Source organism: Myotis brandtii, unplaced genomic scaffold (assembly GCF_000412655.1).
Source record: "Myotis brandtii unplaced genomic scaffold, ASM41265v1 scaffold314, whole genome shotgun sequence".
NCBI lineage: Eukaryota > Metazoa > Chordata > Mammalia > Chiroptera > Vespertilionidae > Myotis > Myotis brandtii.
Genome location: NW_005362033.1, coordinates 289,405 through 309,541, shown reverse-complemented (window position 1 = coordinate 309,541; position 20,137 = coordinate 289,405). Strand labels below are relative to the sequence as shown.

Genomic DNA, 20,137 nt, shown 5'->3' with positions numbered 1-20,137 from the left:
AGGAGATGTGCAGGAGGCAGCTGATCGATGTTTCTCTCTCATCAATGTTCTAACTATCTCTCTCCCTTCCTCTCTGTAAAAAATCAATAAAATATATTTAAAAAAAAATAAATATATCTATCTACCTAGGAATAAATTTAAATAAGGATGTAAAAGACCTATAATCGAAAACTCATAAAACACTGAAGAAAGAAATTGAAGACATAAATAAGTGGAAGCATATACCATGTTCATGGACTGAAAGAATTAACATCATTAAAATGACCACACTACCCAACGCAATCTATATAGTCAAGGCAATGAACTAGAACAAATATTCCAAAAATTTATATGGAACCAAATAGCCTCAACAATCTTGAGAAAGAACAAAGTTGGAGGAATCACACTACCTCATATCACACTATACTACAAGGCCATAGTAATCAAAACAGCATGGTACTGGCATAGAAACAGACATACAGATCAATGGAACAGAAGAGACATCCCAGAAATAAACCCATGGCTTTATGGTCAATTAATATCTGACAAAGGAGGAAATAAAATACAATGGGGTAAAAACAGTCTATTTAATGGTGTTGGAAAAATTTGACAAATATGTGCAAAAAAATGAAACCAAACCACCTTCTTATATCATACACAAGAATAAACTAAAATGGACCAAAGCAGTGGTTGGCAAACTGCGGCTCGCGAGCCACATGTGGCTCTTTGGCCCCTTGAGTGTGGCTCTTCCACAAAATACCATGTGCAGGCGCGCACGTACAGTGCAATTGAAACTTCGTGGCCCATGCGCAGAAGTCGGTATTTTGTGGAAGAGCCACACTCAAGGGGCCAAAGAGCCGCATGTGGCTCGTGAGCCGCAGTTTGCCAACCACTGGACTAAAGACTTACATGCAAGGCTTAAAACAATCAAAGCCCTAAAGAAAACAGGCAGTTAAATCTCAGACATTTCTTGAAGCAAATTCTTTCTGATATATCTCCTTATGCAAGAAAAACAAAAGAAAAATATACAAATGGGACTACATCGAAGTATAAAGTTTTTGCACAGCAAAGAAAAGCATTAACAAAATGAAAAGACAACCCGCTGAATGGGAGAATATAATCGCCAACGATACATCTAATAAGGAGCTAATATCCAAAATTTATAAAGAACTTATAAAATTCAACACCATAAAAACAACTTAAAAATGGGCAAAAGACCTGAAAAGACACTTCTCCAAAGAGAACACACAAATGACCAATAAACATATGAAAAGATGCTGAATGTCACTAATCATCAGAGATACAAATTAAAACTATAATGGGGTATTCACCTCACACCTGTCAGAATGGCTATCATCAATAAATCAACAAGTGATGGAGAGGATGCAGAGAAAAAGGAACCCTCATGGACTGTTGGTGGGAGTGCAGACTGGTGTAGCCACTATGGAAAACAATATGGAGTCACCTTCAAAAAATCAAAAAAGGGAACTACTGTAGACCCAGGGATTCCACTTCTGGGAATATATCATAAGAATCCCCAAATAGTCATTGAAAGAATATGTGCATGTACCTCTACCGTCATGGCAGTTATTTACACCCCGAGGCCCAGTGCATGGATTCGTGCACCGGTGGGGTCCCTCGGCCTGGCCTGCAGGATCGGGCCAAAACAGGCTCCCCGACATCCTCCAAGGGGTCCTGGATTGCGAGAGGGTGCAGGCTAGGCCAAAGGACCCCACTGGTGCACGGTTGGGGCCGGGGAAGGACCGAGGGAGGGCTCCAGGACGTGTCTGGCCCATCTATCCCAGTCCCGATCAGCCGGACCCCAGCAGCAAGCTAACGTACCAGTCGGAGCATCTGCCCTCTGGTAGTCAGTGCGTGTCATAGCGACTGGTCAAACGGTCGAATGAACAGTCGGACATTTAGCATATTAGGCTTTTATTATATAGGATAGCCAGGATCTGAAGCAGCCCAAGTGTCCATCTGTAGATGAGTGGATAAAAAAAGCTGTGGTACTACACCATGGAATGCTACACAGCTGTAAAAAGAAGGAAATCTTACCTTTTGTGACAGCCTGGATGGACATAGAGATTATTATGCTAAATCAGTGGTTCTCAACCTTGGCTGCACATTAGAATCACCTGGGAATCTTTTTAAAATCCTGATTTCTGGGCCTCATCCTCCGGAAATTCTGTTTCTTTGTTACTAATGTTGTGGCCTCACCCCATTAAAAAGAAACAGAATTTCTGGTGGATAAGGCCCAGAAATCAGGATTTTAAAAAGATTCCCAGGTGATTCTAATGTGCAGCCAAGGTTGAGAACCACTGTGCTAAGTCAAATAACCCAGTCAGAGAAAGACAAATACCTCATGATTTCACTAATATGTAGAATCTAATGCACAAAATGAACCAACAAAATAGAAACGGACTCATAGATACAGAGAAGAGATTGACAGCTGTCAGAAGGGAGGCGGGTTAGGTAAAAAGGTGAAGTGATTAAGCTAAAAAACAAACGCAGACACAGACAAAAGTACAATTACCAGAGGGAACGTGGGGAAGGGGAGGCAGAAGAGGGTGAAGGGGGATAAGTGGTGATGGAAGACTTGACTTTGGGTGGTGAGCACACTACACAAAGTGCAGGTGACGTATTACATTGAAACCTATATAAGTTTTATTAACCAATATGCCCTTATAAATTCAACATTAAACAAATAAATAATACTTGCCTTAAATTTTTTATAAGTGAAAAGTCTGGTGAAATAATTTTCTTACTATCATAAGATATAGTAATTTGTCCCAAAAAAATGAAGTTGTGTTCACACAAAAACTGTACGTAAACTTTTTTTTAAAAAATATTTTATTGATTTTTTACAGAGAGGAAGGGAGAGGGATAGAGAGTTAGAAACATCGATGAGAGAGAAACATCTATCAGCTGCCTCCTGCACACTCCCCACTGGGGATGTGCCCGCAACCAAGGTACATGCCCTTGACCGGAATCGAACCTGGGACCCTTCAGTCCACAGGCCGATGCTCTATCCACTGAGCCAAACCGGTTCGGCATAAACTTTTAAACTTATTTTTGTTAATCGTCATCGGAGGATAGTTTTCCATTGATTTTTTAGAAAGAGTGGAAGGTAGGGGAGAGAGAGAGAGAAACATGGATGTGAGAGACACATCAATTGGATGCCTCCCATACCACCCTGACTGGGGCTGAGAAATGAACCTGCAATGCAGGTAACATGCTCTTGACTGGGAATCGAACCTGTGACCCTTAGGTCTGAGGGTCTATGCTCTAACCATTGAGCACATCGGCCAGGGCTGTACACAAGTGTTTTAAGCAGCTTTATTTCTAGTAGCCAAAAAATGAAACAAACGAACAAAAAACGGGAAGCAATGCAGATGTCATTCAATGGGTGCACATAAGCAGTTCAACAAACTGTGGTACATGACACCATGGGATACTAGTGAGCAATAAAGAGGAACAAACTATTGATACCTGCACCTGGATGAATCCCCAGGAATTAGGATGAGTGAACAAAGTCAATCCCCAAAGGTTACATGTTGTATGATTCCATTTACATGTAACTTTCTTGAAATGTGGCATTTATAGAAATGGAGAACAGATTCGTGGCGACCAGGGTCCAGGAGGCAGTCGTGCTCAGAGGGCAGGAGGGGTGGCTGTGAGGGTTCCTGGGTGACGAAGGGCCCTGCATGGTGTCACTATCCTGGTTGTGACAATGTCCTGTAATTGTGTAAGACCGAGGGGAACGGGGGAAGGACACATGGGATCCCTATGTAGTATTTCTGACAACTGCATGGGAAGCTACAATTATCTCAAAAGAAAACGTTTAATTTTTTTAAATGAGACATTTGGGAAATTTTAGCTTTGTGATGATGAAGAGATGTTGTGAGATAGGTTGTAGCCAGCATTTGTGGCATCTACTAAAGATAAAAACTGTAACACAGATGTTTCAATATAGTTTATGACAAAATTTTAAAATTTAATGCTGAAAACAAACAGAAAATTTGATCTTTTGACAACTGGGTCTGGAAATCCTTGTTTATCCCTTGGAAATGCTGTCATTTCAACAAAGACAGGACCACGCCCCAAGCAAAGCCGAGACTGCCGGGAAGCGGCCGGGCCAGGGCGGGGAGTGCCTGCAGAGCGGGAGTGGGGCAGGCACCCAGCACGCACACTGCCACCTACAGGGACTCCCTGCCCAGCCAGCAAGGTCCGCAGTGTGGGGAGCATGGTGGACAAGTGACCTTGTCTTCGCTACAAAGAAAAGGCAGGCAAAGAAGACTTGAAAGTGACTATGAGGCCAATAAACCAAATGCAGTGTGTGGACCAAGTCTGAATCCTGATTTGAACAAACTTTAAAACGTAGCTTAAAAGAACACAAACCAATCAGTGAAGTCTGAACACTGACTGGCAGGCCGATGGCAGGAGAGAGGAGTGTGCCCGTGTGAACCAGAGTTGCCACATTATTCCATCATCCAATTTTCACACTCAAAACACAGTTCTTCCCCCTCCCACTCAATACACAGGAACAGCCAGGGCCCACCCACGCTTCTCCATGTCCCCGCAAGCGTCCAGGGCCCGCGGCACCCACAGGAGAATAGAGCTGCGTGTGCAGAGGAAAAACACTGTTTTAGATGTGGAAGTCTGAGAGAACCAAGATGGCGGTAAACACCTGTACTCGCTGCCTCCCAAAACCACATCAAAATTACAACTAAAGCCCAACTGGCCTGGCTCAGTGGTTGAGTATAGACCTATGGACCAGGTCGCAGTTTGATTCCCTGACAGGGCACATGCCCAGGTTGTGGGCTCAATCCCCAATGTGGAGTGTTCAGGAGGCAGCCCCTCAATGATCCTCCCTCATCATTGATGTTTCTATCTCTCTCCCCATCTCCTTTCCTCTCTGAAATCAATAAAAAAATATATATATATTTAAAAATTACAACTATAATACAAAACCACCGTCATCCAGAACCACCTGCAAGCTGGCTGATGGGAATCCCACAGCTAGAGAAGAATGAGGCACGCTGAGCCTGGCAGGAGGGGCAGAGGCGCAGAACGGGCTGGTCCGACACCCACCAGTGGTGTGTTTTTAATCAGGAGGGAGATGGTCTCTGTGGAGGCCACCCATGAGGAGCAAGGGGTCCCAGCCCCACACCAGACCCCAGCCCAGGGCTCCATGGCAGGGAAGAGAAGGCCCCATAACTACTGGCTGTAAAAACCAGCAAGGACTGTGGCTCAGTGACATGGATGCCTCTGGAGACCCAGGTGTTCCTCTTAAAGGGCCAGCGCATGAACTTATTCAGACTTGATCCCTCTGAACTCCAGCACTGGGAGGAAGCTTTGGGGGATCCAGGGACATATGGGGAGGAACTGGACTGTCTGGCATCAGGGCAGGAACTCGGGGGCAGCTTTCTCCCAGGTAGGGGTGCTCACAGCGGTCATTGATCCTGTGCTGGGGCTGCCCCTGTGGCAGAGCTGACTGGCAGCCATATCTGACTTTCCACCAGCCTGGCCCACACTGTTGGCTCTGCCCTGGGGATTCCCTGTGGCCCCGCCCCATCCAATCTGCAACCCCACCCAAGCTGTTTGTAGCATATGAATGGCCTGTCCTGGCTCAGGCTGCACTTTGCTAAAATCTCTCAAACAAGCAGCAGCTGGTGTCAGCATGCCCCAAACCTATCAATAAGAGGCCCAAGACCCAGTACTAGCACCAGCCCACCTTGCTTCACAGCTGGGCCTTGCCTGGGCACCTCAAAGCCCAATACATGTAGCACCATTTGTAGATCCCTCTGTAGCCTGCCTGGTGGCCCTAGGCAGTGGCTGACTTTGCACCTCCCAGGAGGCCCCAGAGCCAGTGCACCTGGTGGACAGCTCAGACCATAGAAGATTACAACCCTACACATCCACAAGCAACACACTCAAGGGCCAGACTCAGTGAGCACCAAAGCCCCACTGAAGCAAGGCCTGCTCCATAGGGGTGTCTCCTGCACAGCAGATCTCCCACTGTAGTTGCAGCTAGTCCTCACAGCCAAGTTCGCCTGGAGGTCAATTCTTCGCAGTGATGACAACAGCAATCAAGGCTCAACTACAACAGGACTGTGCACACAGCCCACACAGGGCCACACCTAGAGTGCCCAGCTCAGGTGACTGGGGAGGCTGAGCCACTGGGCCCTACAGAACACCTACAACACAAGGCCACTCTACCAATCCCAGGAGACATAGCAGTTCTACCCAATACATAGAAACAAACACAGGGAAGCAGCCAAAATGTAGAGACAAAGAAACATGTCACAAATGAAAGTTTAGGATGGGCTTCTGGCTTTGACACATTTGTATGTGTAGGGAGGGGCTATAGGGTTAAGCCTCGGACTGAGTTGTTGACAAAGTCACAAACAAGTCCCAGCTTAGAGGGCACAGCCTTCTTAGCACAATTAGGCTTGACCTTATGACTGCTCCCTAGATCTTATCTGGGTAGCTAATGGGCTGAGGTAGATGCAGTAAGTGCTGCCAAAACAAGTGAAACTCACAATAACACTGTAACTATGGTGACCACTACCTTGTTTACCTCTGGCTATAAAATAAAGGCTCAGCTTGCGATCTGGATCTCTCTGTGGCCTCAGCCAGGCACAGGAAGATCCACCTAGACCAGTGGTCGGCAAACTGCGGCTCGCGAGCCACATGCGGCTCTTTGGCCCCTTGAGTGTGGCTCTTCCACAAAATACCGACTTCTGCGCATGGGCCACGAAGTTTCAATTGCACTGTACGTGCGTGCCCGCACATGGTATTTTGTGGAAGAGCCACACTCAAGGGGCCAAAGAGCCGCATGTGGCTCGCGAGCCGCAGTTTGCCGACCACTGGTCTAGGTGGATCTTCCTGTGCCTGGCTGAGGCCACAGAGAGATCCAGATCGCAAGCTGAGCCTTTATTTTATAGCCAGAGGTAAACAAGGTAGTGGTCACCATAGTTACAGTGTTATTGTGAGTTTCACTTGTTTTGGCAGCACTTACTGCATCTACCTCAGCCCATTAGCTACCCAGATAAGATCTAGGGAGCAGTCATAAGGTCAAGCCTAATTGTGCTAAGAAGGCTGTGCCCTCTAAGCTGGGACTTGTTTGTGACTTTGTCAACAACTCAGTCCGAGGCTTAACCCTATAGCCCCTCCCTACACATACAAATGTGTCAAAGCCAGAAGCCCATCCTAAACTTTCATTTGTGACATGTTTCTTTGTCTCTACATTTTGGCTGCTTCCCTTGGGTGGAGGGGAGCTATGGGGGAAAAAAGAGGAACAACTGTAATAATCTGAACAATAAAGATTTAATTAAAAAATAAAATAAAATTAAATTAAATTAAAAATCCTGATTTCTGGGCCCCATCCTCCGGAAATTCTGTTTCTTTGTTATGGGGTGGGGCCACAACATACACACTAATAAAAGACAAACATGCAAATTGACCGTAACTTCGCTACACCTTAAGCCACGCCCATCAGCCAATCAGAGCAACTATATGCAAATTAACCCAACCAAGATGGCAGCCGGCAGCCACGGAGCTGGAGCAAGCAGGAGGCTTAGCTGCCCCAGTGATGGAGGAAGCCAAGCTTTCCAGCTGCCGTGGCTGGCTCTGAGCTCCACTCAAAGCAACAAAGTTTCAATTATAGAAGATAAATAAACCCCAGATACCTGCTGTGGCCAAGGAAAGATTCCCAGGTGATTCTAATGTGCAGGCAAGGTTGAGAACCACTGACCTAGACCCAGGTTATTCTCTTTGTCTGTCTTTTCTACATCCTTCACCGGCCCCCGTCAGGCTCACCGAATGCTTGGCTGAGCTTGCCCGGCACAGTATGTGACACCTATTTAAATACATTTCATAGCAACTGCATCTGAAACTTCATCACTTGTCTAAATCAATGATGCAGCAAATGGACAGAGTAAACAGTGTAGATGCAGAAAGAAGCTCACGTGTTTCATCACTTGCAGAAAAGACCACCTGCAATGGAGAGGATCCAGAGACAGGGAAGCATGGAACAGAGTGGGGAATCTCAGAAGGTGGAGGTGGGAGGGTGAATGGATGGGAGGTAATCAATCAAGGACCTTATATGGATATATGCATGGCCCTTGGCCACAGACAATGGGTGGTGAAGGCCTGGGGCTGGGGGAGGGCCAGAGGTGGTCAGTGGTGGAAAAAAGGATTGTTAATACTTTTAACAATAAAGAATTATTTAAAATACATAAGTTTCCCACTAAGTGTGTGCATGTGGGGGGGAGGCGGGAGAGGGCGGAGGACTGCTTTACAGAGAACAAGCATCTGAGACTTCTTCTTTGCCTCCACTGAGTGGATATGGGGTTTCCTTGGGAGGGAGACAGACTCCTTCCTGTGGGTCATTGAGGCTTTGAGTTCTACAGTGAAGTCCCTGTTCTTTGAGGGTGAGTTGATTAAAAAAGAAAAATTTGGACCCATCATTCTTAATTAACTTCTCTGTGACCCAGCTAGAGGATTTATTACAGATGAGTTTGCAGTTGACTTTTGTTACACAGTGTGTTTTCTATGGGGAAGGATGGAAAACACAACCAGATAGGAGTTGGGTGTTCTGAATTCTCATTCAAGCCATATCACTCTGGGCAAGGCACCTGAGACTGTTAATCCTGAATTTCCTCAACTTGTTATTATCAACATTTGGAGTTTTTGTTAAAATAAAATGAGGTGATGGATCTGATAATATATTACAAATTGTAAAGTTTTTTTTTTCTTTAACAAAGTATTATTTTAAGTCATTATTAGCAAACCCACAAATATGACTTCAAGAAAGTGGTAATCAAGCACAAATGAAGAGCTGGACCTGAGTTCTGAAACCCAAACTGAGACACCTCATCCACTAGGTACATGTATTGATAATGGAATATAGAACTTGTCAGAGACACCTCAACAAGTCAAGTTACCCTAACCCAAACCACAAGTGGTCAGACCACAGTGCTCCTCCCATTTTGCCTTACTTTCATTCAGAACTAACTAGAACTAGTTACACTTGCAGAAGAACTGCAAGTCTCAATGAAACTTCTTCTAAAAGAGGGGTAAGGTAACTTGTCTATAAAGCACCAAATAGTAAATATTATTATTATTGTTATTTTTAAGTATATTTTATTTATTTCAGAGAGGAAGGGAAAGGAAGCTGCTGGGGTGGGGGGCAGGCTGGGGGGGGTCAATGGGGCAAAAAGGGGACATATGTAATACTTTCAACAATAAAGAATTATTAAAAAAAAAAAAGACCACATGCCTCGGCGGGAGGGCTCCCTCAGTGCAGACTCTGGTACAGTAGGTGAGAGAGCTGTACCCTGTTCATTCACACTGGGGATGGGGTGGGATAGTAGCCGACATACAGACGTCCCACAATACAAAGCTAGATGGATGATATCTACTCACCTTGCAAAAATGTGACAAACCAGTATGACTCATTGGGCACCAATTGAAGCCATTTGCATGTTGTCATACCTTTTCTCATGTTCCCTACGAGACGTGTAAAAGAAACTACTATTGGAACCCTGGGTGCCCCTAAATTTATTAGGGTTTTACTCCTGAACAGCCTCACGGCAAGAGAGACAACTGCCTGCAAGGAAATCACTTTATTTTTCTGCAAAAGTGCTGGCAGGTTTCTTACCTTCGCAAACAGTCCGTCAGTGTAGTGGTTCCAGACGCATGGCTTTCCCCGTTCACCACACTGCCCTCACTCCCAGGGCTCAGGGGCCAGAATGGGGAGGAAGAGCCAGGCAGATCTAAACTGATGTCCCAGAAGGGGTCTATTGTGGTCGAGACTCCACTAGAAGCAGGAGACAGAAAACCAAAGTGAGAACTGATACCCACAAACAGTTTCGGAGGTACCACCTCATGGAATATACCCCAACATCTTTTCACAGCTCTGCCCTTTTTCTTTTCTTTTCTTTTTTTTAATATATTTTTATTGATTTCAGAGAGGAAGGGAGAGGGAAAGAGAGATAGAAACATCAATGATGAGAGAGAATCATTGATCGGCTGCCTCCTGCAAGTCCCCCAATGGGGACCGACACTGCAACCCGGGCATGTGCCCTTGACCAGCATCGAACCCAGACACCCTTCAGCGTGCAGGCTGACACTCTATCCACTGAGGCAAACTGGCTAGGGCCTCTTTGTCTTTTTTTAAAGATATATTTTTATTTATTACAGAGAGGAAGGGAAAAGGAGACAGAGAGAGAAACATCTATACTAATAAAAGGGTAATATGCTGCCAGAACTGGTTTGGCTCAGTGGATAGAGCATCAGCCTACTCAAGGGTCCGTCCCGGGTTTGATTCCGGTCAAGGGCATGTACCCGTCGGCCTGCGGACTCAAGGGTCCCAGGTTCAATTCCAGTCAAGGGCATGTACCTTGGTTGTGGGCACATCCCCAGTGGGGGGCGTGCAGGAGGCAGCTGATTGATGTTTCTCTCTCATCGATGTTTCTAACTCTCTATCCCTCTCTCTTCCTCTCTGTAAAAAATCAATAAAATATATATTTTTTAAAAAAGGGGTAGTATGCTAATTAGACCGGGAGACCTTCAGGGAGACCTTCCGGACGTCCTTTGGGACAAAGCCATGGTGGCAGGGCTGAGGCAGAGGCAGTTAGGGGCGATCAGGCCTGCAGGGGGGAGGGGCAGTTGGGGATGAGCAGGCCGGCAGTGGGGGGCAGTTGGGGGCGAGCAGGCTGGCAGTGGGGGGCAGTTGGGGGCGAGCAGGCCGGCAGGCAGAGTGTTTAGGGGCGATAAAACAGGCAGGCAGGTGAGCGGTTAGGAGCCAGTGGTCCCGGATTGCAAAAAGGATGTCCCAGATTGGAGAGGGTGCAGGCCGGGCTGAGGGACACCCTCCTCTGCCCCCTCACCCCCGTGCACAAATTTCGTGCACTGGGCCACTAGTCAATGATGAAAGAGAATCATTGATCAGCTGCCTCCTGCACACCCCCCTGCTGGGAATGGAGCCCGAAACCTGGGCAAGTGCCCTGACTGGGAATCTAATTATGACCTGGTTCATAGGTCCACGCTCAACCACTGAGCCACTGCCGGCTGGGCCACAGCTCTGCCCTTTTATCCAAATGACTTCTCAGGTGTGCTCACACCCAATGCATCTTGGGCTCCCAGGGCCCTAGGGAAAGACACTGTGCAAACCACTCAAAACAAAGTCTGCTCCTAAAGCAACAGTTTCTATACCCAGAAGATGAGCACCATCGTTTTAGGTTTATTCTGGGCCCCACATCTAGAGTTTCTGAATCAATGGATCTCTCACCCAAGTGGCCTTGGGAACTGGGAGCTGCTGAGCCTGGATAGTAACTCACACCCCAAGTGCACTTCACACAGAGTGCCCTACCCACAGCTTCCCAGGCTTAACAGTAGCACCAGCTAATTCCCTCCCAGAGATTTATTTCAAAACTAGAGGCCCCGGTGCATGACATTTGTGCAGTGGTGTGTGTGTGGGGCAGGGGGCAGAGGAGTGTGTCACTCTGAAGTACTTCCTGGTTTCCTTTCCCATTTGCTTATCACCATGATGGTCCATTTCCAACCTGCAGACTGTGGTGTTCTGAGAAGTTCTCAAAGTCTTTGGATTGTTGAGCGTAAAGTGTTGTCAAGGCCCTGGCTCTCCTGGCTGTGTCTACAGCACCGCCATATGGGAGACCGGGTGCGTTTTATTTCGGCCGCCACTGGCACATGGGGGATAATACAGCTCCAGTGGTGAAGGCACCAGAAATTAGCAGGTCCCCTGACTGTGCAGGCCATCAGGGTAGGGTCCCAGGCTGTGGGCTTTGGTGTGGCCTCTGCACTGTGCACACGGAGCAGGTGAGCTGTAGGCTCCCCCCACACCCCTGCTTTCTTTAGGGCCTTGGAGCCAGGAGCCAGGTAAAGGGCCCCTCAAAGACGGACATATGTGCTCTTGAGTGTGTCACTCTGAAGTACTTCCTGGTTTCCTTTCCCATTTGCTTATCACCATGATGGTCCATTTCCAACCTGCAGACTGTGGTGTTCTGAGAAGTTCTCAAAGTCTTTGGATTCTTGAGCGTAAAGTGTTATCAAGGCCCTGGCAACATGAAAAGGTATGACAACATGCAAATGGCTTCAATTGATGCCCAATGACTCATACTGGTTTGTCACATTTTTGTAAGGTGAGTAGATATCGTCCATCTAGCTTTGTATTGTGGGACGTCTGTATGTCGGCTACTATCCCACCCCATCCCCAGTGGGGGGGCAGCCTCAGCCTGGCCTGTGCCCTCTTGCAGTCCAGGACCCCTCAGGGAATGTCCGGCTCACTGCTCTTTAGCGCTGCCTCGGAGGCAGGAGAGGCTCCCACCATCGCCACTGCGCTCGCCAGCTGTGAGCCTGGCTTCTGGCTGAGCGGCGCTCCCTCTGTGGGAGCACACTGACTACCAGGGGACAGTTCCTGCATTGAGCATCTGCCCCCTGGTGGTCAGTGCACATCATAGCGACCGGTCACTCGCCTAGCCTTTTATTTTATAGGATACACAAACAGGAAATTCACAGATTGAGAAACTGAATACATAAATGTAAACAGGCTCTACTCTGACAGTCTCCTGCTGATCGAGTTCAATAGTATAGGGCCAAATAGTAAAGCCTGAGCCCCAACTGCTGGGAGTGATGGCCCATGATACAGATGCTACTTAACAGAAAACTGCATCTGTAACTCTTACAGGCTAAACTGACTCCTTGCCAATCTCTTCTATCCTATACAAACTGCAAGTAGTAATCCATTACAGGTTTTTAAATTTTACTGGAGCATGACCAGGCTTTTTTAAAAGTTGAAGTGAGCCCTGGCTGGTGTGCCTAAGTGGTTAGAGCATAAGGGTTGTGGGTCGATTCCTGGTCAAGGGCACGTTCCTGGGTTGCAGGTTCAATGCCCGGCCCAGGTCGGGGTGCATGTGGGAGGCAACCAATCAAGGTGCCTCTCACATGTATGTTTCTCTCTCCCTCTCCCTCTCTCCCTCCCTCCTTTCCACTCTCTCTAACAATCAATGGAAAAAATATACTCAGGTGAAGATTAACAAACAATTAAAAAAAAAAGCTGAAGAGAAATAAAAACCATGGGAGTGCACTGAAGGTGAAGGAACGCGTTTTTCTAACGTCATCACCAATGCACTCTCCTCCTAGAAATAAAAGCTTTGAGCTCTAAGCACAGAACCAAAACCTATGAAGGAAGGATTTAGGGACACTACTTGGGAGAAAATGGGAAAGGAAACCAGGAAGTACTTCAGAGTGACACACTCAAGAGCACATATGTCCGTCTTTGAGGGGCCCTTTACCTGGCTCCTGGCTCCAAGGCCCTAAAGAAAGCAGGGGTGTGGGGGGAGCCTACAGCTCACCTGCTCCGTGTGCACAGTGCAGAGGCCACACCAAAGCCCACAGCCTGGGACCCTACCCTGATGGCCTGCACAGTCAGGGGACCTGCTAATTTCTGGTGCCTTCACCACTGGAGCTGTATTATCCCCCATGTGCCAGTGGCGGCCGAAATAAAACGCACCCGGTCTCCCATATGGCGGTGCTGTAGACACAGCCAGGAGAGCCAGGGCCTTGACAACACTTTACGCTCAACAATCCAAAGACTTTGAGAACTTCTCAGAACACCAGTCTGCAGGTTGGAAATGGACCATCATGGTGATAAGCAACATCCAGTGAAGTCAGTTTCCCGAAAGAACCGGGGCCCACAGTGTGGGACAGCAAGCAGGGCCTGGGAGGACCCAAGATGCGCAAGACCCTGCGAAGCCTCCACTTACTGGCAGACCTGGCAGGTGACGTCCGACTGCAGTCCCCCGGTGAAGATCTGGTCTATGATGCAGTTGCAGTGGTTGGGGTTGCTGGCCTTCTTCCCATTATCATCACCTGGGGAAAGATTGCAGCTCTGTGATCCACATCTGTGCCCCCCAAGACCCCCAAAGCCAGCAAGTTTCCAAAAGCCACAGACCAAGGGACAAGGCCATTCGAGCACAGAGGCATTATGAAGCCTGAGGTGAAGGGCAGGTGAAGATACTTAATATTCAAAAGACGGGTGTGGCCAGGAAGCTGGAAGCTAAGCTGATATGCTTAGCTTCCACCTTAGTACCAAAGTGTATCAAATGCCCAGTATCGGGGAAAGTGACTGGCTCCTTTCCCACTTACAGAGGACTAAGTGTGCACTTCCTAGCGAGCGGCCTGACACACTGTGGGGAATACTCCTGGGAAGTGGCCTTGCTTCCGGGACCGTCCCTGCAGGACTCCCGCTCAGTGTTCCTCAGGGGTCCCCACGCCTGGAGCTGCAGGTCAGCTCTGCTCCAGCCAGATGTACAAGCACAATTCCCACCCTCTCCAGGGCAATGCCAGGGTGTTTGCAGGGAGCCTGGAACAGCATGGGCTTGAACTGCCCAGGCCCACTCACATGCACAGTTCAAACCCACGCTGCTCAAGGGTCAGCTGAGGGTGGACATCCGAGAACGTTGAGGGCCGACTTAGGTTATACTCAGAATTCCAACTGCACAGGCAGTTGGCACCCCCATGTTTAAGGGTCAAGTGTATATAGGGTGGGGCAAATTACAGCTGTGTGTATGCAACAGGTTATTCTTTTTTTAAAATAGTGCTCTTTGCAAATGTTTTTAAGTTTATTTTTATTGATTTTTTTTTTAGAAAGATAGAAACAATAATGAGAGAGAAACATAGATCAACTGCCTCCTTTATGGCCCCCCCTGTGCATCAAGCCTGAAATCCAGGCATGTGCCCTGACCAGAATAGAACCGGCGAACCCGCTCCCACCCCTTTTTTGCTAATCCTCACCGGAGGATATTTTCCCATTGGTCTTTAAGGGGAAGTGGAAGAGAGAGGGAAAGACAGAGAGAAAGACATCGATTCGTTGCCTCCCTGCACGAGCCCTAACCAGGGCCCAGGCTGGGGAGGAGCCTGCAACCAACATACATTACCTTGACCAGAATCGAACCCAGGACCCTTTGGTCCAAAGGTCGACATTCTATCCACTGAGCCAAACTGGCCAGGGAGAACCAGTGACCTCTTGGTCAAATGCTCAATCCATTGAGCTAGACCAGCTGGGCTACACGGTTTATTCTTGTATGATTTATTAATTATTGTATTATTTTCCAAACAAACTGTAAACCTACTTTTGCCCCACCCTGTACATATTTGTGTAGATATACAAATGTAAAACTTATATGGTTAACTATAGTACATATTAACATACTAGAGGCCTGGTGCACAAAAATTTGTGCACTTGGAGGGGTCCCTCAGCCCAGCCTGTGCCCTCTTCAGTCTGGGACCCCTCGGGGGATGTCCACCTGCTGGCTTAGGCCTGCTCCCAGGGGAACGGGCCTAAGCTGGCAGTCAGAAATCCCTCTGGCAGCCCGGCAGCCCTCGGGGCATGTCCACTTTCCAGTGGGGAGCAGGCCTAAGCTGCAGTCGGACATACTTAGCGCTGCTGAGGAGGTGGGAGAGGCTCCTGCCATCACTGCTGTGCTGGCAACCATTAGCCTGGCCTGTATCTGAGCAGAACTCCCGCTGTGGGAGCGCACTGACCACCAGGGGGCAGCTCCTCTATCAAGCATCTGCCCCCTGGTGGTCAGTGTGTGTCATAGTGACCAGTCATTCCCAGTCGTTCTGCTGTTAGGGTCAGTTTGCACATTACCCTTTTACTATATACGACAGAGGCCTGGTGCACGGGTGGGGGCTGGCTGGTTTGCCCTGAAGGGTGTCCCAGATCAGGGTGGGGGTCCCGCTGGGGTGCCTAGCCAGCCTGGGTGAAGGGCTGAGGGCTGTTTTCAGGCTGGCCACACCCCCTTCAGGGTGGGGGTCCCCACTGGGGTGCCTGGCCAGCCTGAGTGAGGGGCTGATGGCTGTTTGCGGGCTGGTCATACCCCCTTCAGAGTGGGGGTCCCCGCTGGGGTGCCTGGCCAGCCTGGGTGAGGGGCTGATGGCTGTTTTCAGGCTGGCCACAACCCTTTTAGGGTGGGGGGTCCCCACTGGGGTGCCTGGCCAGTCTGGGTGAGGGGCTGAGGGCCGTTTTCAGGCTGGGCACAGCCGCGGGCTGGAAGCAGCTATCTGGGATTTATTTGTCTTCTATAATTGAAACAGTGGAGCTCAGGGCTGGCAGGGCAGGAGGGAAGCTTGGCTTCCTCCATCACCGGGGCAACCCAAGCCTCCTGCTCACTCCAGCTCCATGGCTGCCACCATCTTAGTTGGGTTAATTTGCATACCCGCTCCTGATTGGCTGGTGGGCATGGCTGATAGGCGTGGCTTGTGGGGGTAGCAGAGGGATGGTTAATTTGCATGTTTCTCTTTTATTAGATTAGATATCCTCCATCTTCTATATGACTTTCATTCCACTGGACAACAGGACTAGCACATGTGTCCCCCTGGAGATATCACACAGAAAAGGTGAATTGTCACGAGGAATGTAAAGGGCGCCACGGCCTTCTGACACAGCTGCCTGGAGAGATCGGGAGGAAATGCCATCCACAAGGATCTCAAATGCATGGAACAGAACATTAGGAAGCAGAAAATACATAGATGCAAAGAAAAAGGAGCTGAAACATACTTGAGGTCCCAACCCCGTAAAAGAGCAACGTAAAGCAGGTGGGGGTGCCTCAGGCCCCGGCCGCCCCACAGCTGTGAGCCAGCAGCCTCCATGAGCTCAGAACTCAGGTGGCCCGGCTTCTGAGTGAGCCTCACGTGGCTCCCCAGGCCTTTCAGAGGAATCCTGTCATAAGGAGGCCTTTTTCGTCACATGAACACTCAACAGCTGTGCATGCTCCAGCCCTCTCCTCAGCGCTGTCACAGCCCCCAAGTGGGGCTCCTTCACTGGCTGGTCTGCCTGCACAGCAGCTGTGCATTATGCTGGGAAACCAAACCTCACCTACGCTCCTAAGCAACTTCTACTTGGTTCCTGGGCAAATGTTAAAAGGATAATACATATGCTTTTAAGAGAAAAAATCTTAAGTGAAAAGAGCTCCAGCCCAGAGCCAGGACAGCTGACCCCAATGGGCTGTCTGAGCTGGAGCCTCGGATCCACAGGGCGTCTGAACAGCCCAGACCCAGAGCCTGAGGGGAGCATGAAGGCTGTTCCACCAAGTGACCTAGAAAAGCAGGCTTGTTCTTAAAGGACACCATGTACTAGCGAGAGAAAGCTGGCCAGTAAGAGGTCCCCTGCAACGAGGTACCCCAGCCCAGAGGCCACAGGTCACGGGCAGCTTGTGCCCTCAGCACACGTTGGTCACAGCTGAGAGTCAGCTGAGCCAGCAGCACCACCAGGAACCCTTAGGAACCAAACTCCGCTGCCCTCACCCAGGCCCACCACACAGGAGGTCAACTGTGTGCTTCAGGGGCCCCCAGCCCCTCGGATGGGAATTGTTAATCCACTTCAACTGGGGCTGCACCGGGCGACCCACACAGGGAGCCCCACACAGGGAGCAAGGCAGGGGGAGGAACCCCCCTTGGTGTGTTACTCAGGCCTCATCTCCTGCCTCCAGCCCTAGGAGCTGCTGCCGGCTGCCCCTCCCCTAGACCCACACGTATCTGAGAACCCTACATGTTCCAGTGAGCCCCTAAGCAAGACCTAACAGTGGTTCTCAACCTTCCTAATGCCGCGACCCTTTAATACAGTTCCTCATGTTGTGGTGACCCCCAATTTCATTGTTACAAATTGAACACAATTAAAGCATAGTGATTAATCACAAAAACAATATGTAATTATATATGTGTTTTCCGATGGTCTTAGGTGACCCCTGTGAAAGGGTCATTCGACCCCCAAAGGGGACGCGACCCACAAGTTGAGAACCACTGACTTAGAAGGAAAGCCCCTGAAGGGAAATGAGCCTGACTCAGGGCCAGGGGGGTCCTGGCAGATGCAGGTGCAGTGCCGTGTGCACAGCTCTCTGTGGCTTTAGAGCAACGCTGGTCTTCCTGGAAGCCCCACACGGGAGAGGACTCTATGGCTAAGCTGTGCTGAGAGCCCATGCAAAGCTGCTGGCTGAGGAGCTGCAGCAGTTGGGGAGGGGGGGGGTGGGGGGGGGCGCGGACCCGGCAGCCAAGGACTCAAGGCAGAGGGACAGGGAGAGAAGGGTGGGGAGAGAGGAGCAGGGAGAGAGGAGGGGGGAGAAAGGGACAGGTGCTCACTGTTGACCGGCACAGGCTGCCAAGGACCACTGGTTATGCTGCTCTACCCCCAGGAGGGTCGGAAGACAACACTGAAAACTATTGCTCCTCTTGAGAAAACAAACTATAAAGAACCTCTTTAGGGTAATTGCAGTTTTTCTTATTGGGGGAAACAAATCCAATTTGAACATGTGGGCTGCGCCCCGTTGTGCAGAAGCGCACACTTGCCCTCCACCGCCCCCACCCCGTGAGTAGACGCAGGCCCCACCTTTGCAGTGCCTCCCCCCACCCCCTGTGTACCCCACCTTTGCAGTGCCGGTGCAGCACATCCAGGGCGGCTATGAGGAACTCGTGTGCGTCCTGCTGCTCGTACCCTGCCAGGTGCCGGGCGTGCGTCCACACCAGGTGCAGCAGCTTGTATGGGATGTGGGGGGAGCGGTGCCCCGAGTAAAACTGCACAGAGAAGGAAACAAACCACTCGTCAGGAACAAGTGCTGCACTATGCATGGATAAGCGCGCACGCGCATGCGCGCACACACACACACACACACACACACACACTCACACACACACGAAAACACTTAGCTGCCTGGAATGTCCACTTCCTGGACTTCCTGAGCCTGAGTATCGTTTTCGATAAGCCTAGGTGTTGAGTTACGACATGTCTGTCAAGAGAAACAGATCTATACACTAACAGGTGAATTCTGCTGCTTCAAAAATGTACCTTAATAAACCTGATCCTATTTGAATTAATCAACCGAAGTGCCCAGGGAAAATGCTGAAACCCACACCTAAAGGTGACACACCCACCCAGTCGTTTCTCACTTAAACCCGTCTTCCTCCTGTGTGGGCCCAACAAATTCATTCAGGGTGCTCACTGCTGTGGTCCCAGCAGCCACTGGCTCGCTGTGGGCGTGAGGGAAACAGGCCAGATGGTCAATGGCTCCAGCTTTGCAGGCCAGGTGGTCTCGGCAGCAATTGTCCACTAGTCCCACCTCCTCTGATGCAGCGTAAAAGCAGCCGTGCCCAGGATGTGGGAGAGCGGGCACGGCAACACTGCCATCAAAGGCGATCAACAAACAGACCAGGCCGTCTGCAGGCTCCTGTGTGAGACACCTGGAGCCCATGTAGACCATCCCAGCAGCCTGTGGGTGGGCAGCAGTCCGTTCTGTAGTTGGGTGGCTGAGCTGCTTGAGCTCTGAGAGGCTTTGCTGAGGTTGCCAACCTGAGTGCCAATGGTCCACCCAAGGTGCTAGGGCGGTCACACCACCAGTGCTGGTCAGGGACAGACATGGACAGCACAGGATGAGTGTCGCCCATGATCCAACCCGGGAGCAGAGACTGGTGAGAGGACAGACAGGATGCTGCACTCAGAATGCCCAGCAACAGGAGAGATCCATGCTCCTGAGACAGGGCAAGGAAGTGATGCACACATGTCCACACACCCGACTGCACGCCAGGTGGCAGACGACAGGGAGGGGTCAGTACTCGCGGACCATTATCAGCCTCCTCTCATTCCCTAAGTCACCTTCGTGCCAATGGTCAATCGTCTCCTATCTAATGATTCTTTTTGGAAAGACGTAAGCCTTCCACAATGAACACGCCTTCCTTTATCCTATTGCAGGCAACCGTTTTTCTTAAGGGAAAGAAAAAACCACGTAGTTTCAGGAGCGCTCTGTGCACGTGCAGCTCACCTCCTGGAAGAGGGAGGACATCTCGCACACCAGGCAGGAGCTGGGGCTCTGCATCTCGCAGCGGTGCCGGTCTGAGAGGAAGAAGTCGCGCAGCAGCGGCGTGTGCGTGAGCGCCTGCACGATGCAGTTCATGAAGCACGTGTTGCCCAGGTTGATCAGCCCTCGCAGCCCTGGGGGGCAGACGGGAGGCGGTGACAGGGCACTGGCCTGCAGGACTGACTCCAGGGTACCACAAGCTCCTTCACATTCACGTGTCTGCTTCCCTTTACTCATCCATTCAGGAAGAAATTTAATATTTTTATGCCACTTTTATGTAA

The 20,137-nt window shown here is 49.6% G+C and overlaps 1 protein-coding gene across 1 annotated transcript in view; it reads right to left on the bottom strand.

Annotated features, from left to right (window-relative positions):
* USP22 (ubiquitin specific peptidase 22) overlaps positions 1–20,137 on the bottom strand; it is a gene marked incomplete at its 5' end in the record, with an annotated part of 57,946 nt that overhangs the window by 10,564 nt on the left and 27,245 nt on the right. The window contains 4 exons of the mRNA XM_014542824.1: positions 9,647–9,805; positions 13,773–13,878; positions 18,432–18,579; positions 19,821–19,990. Of these exons, the coding sequence (XP_014398310.1) occupies positions 9,647–9,805; positions 13,773–13,878; positions 18,432–18,579; positions 19,821–19,990 (583 nt within the window). The remainder of the gene's footprint in view (positions 1–9,646; positions 9,806–13,772; positions 13,879–18,431; positions 18,580–19,820; positions 19,991–20,137) is intronic.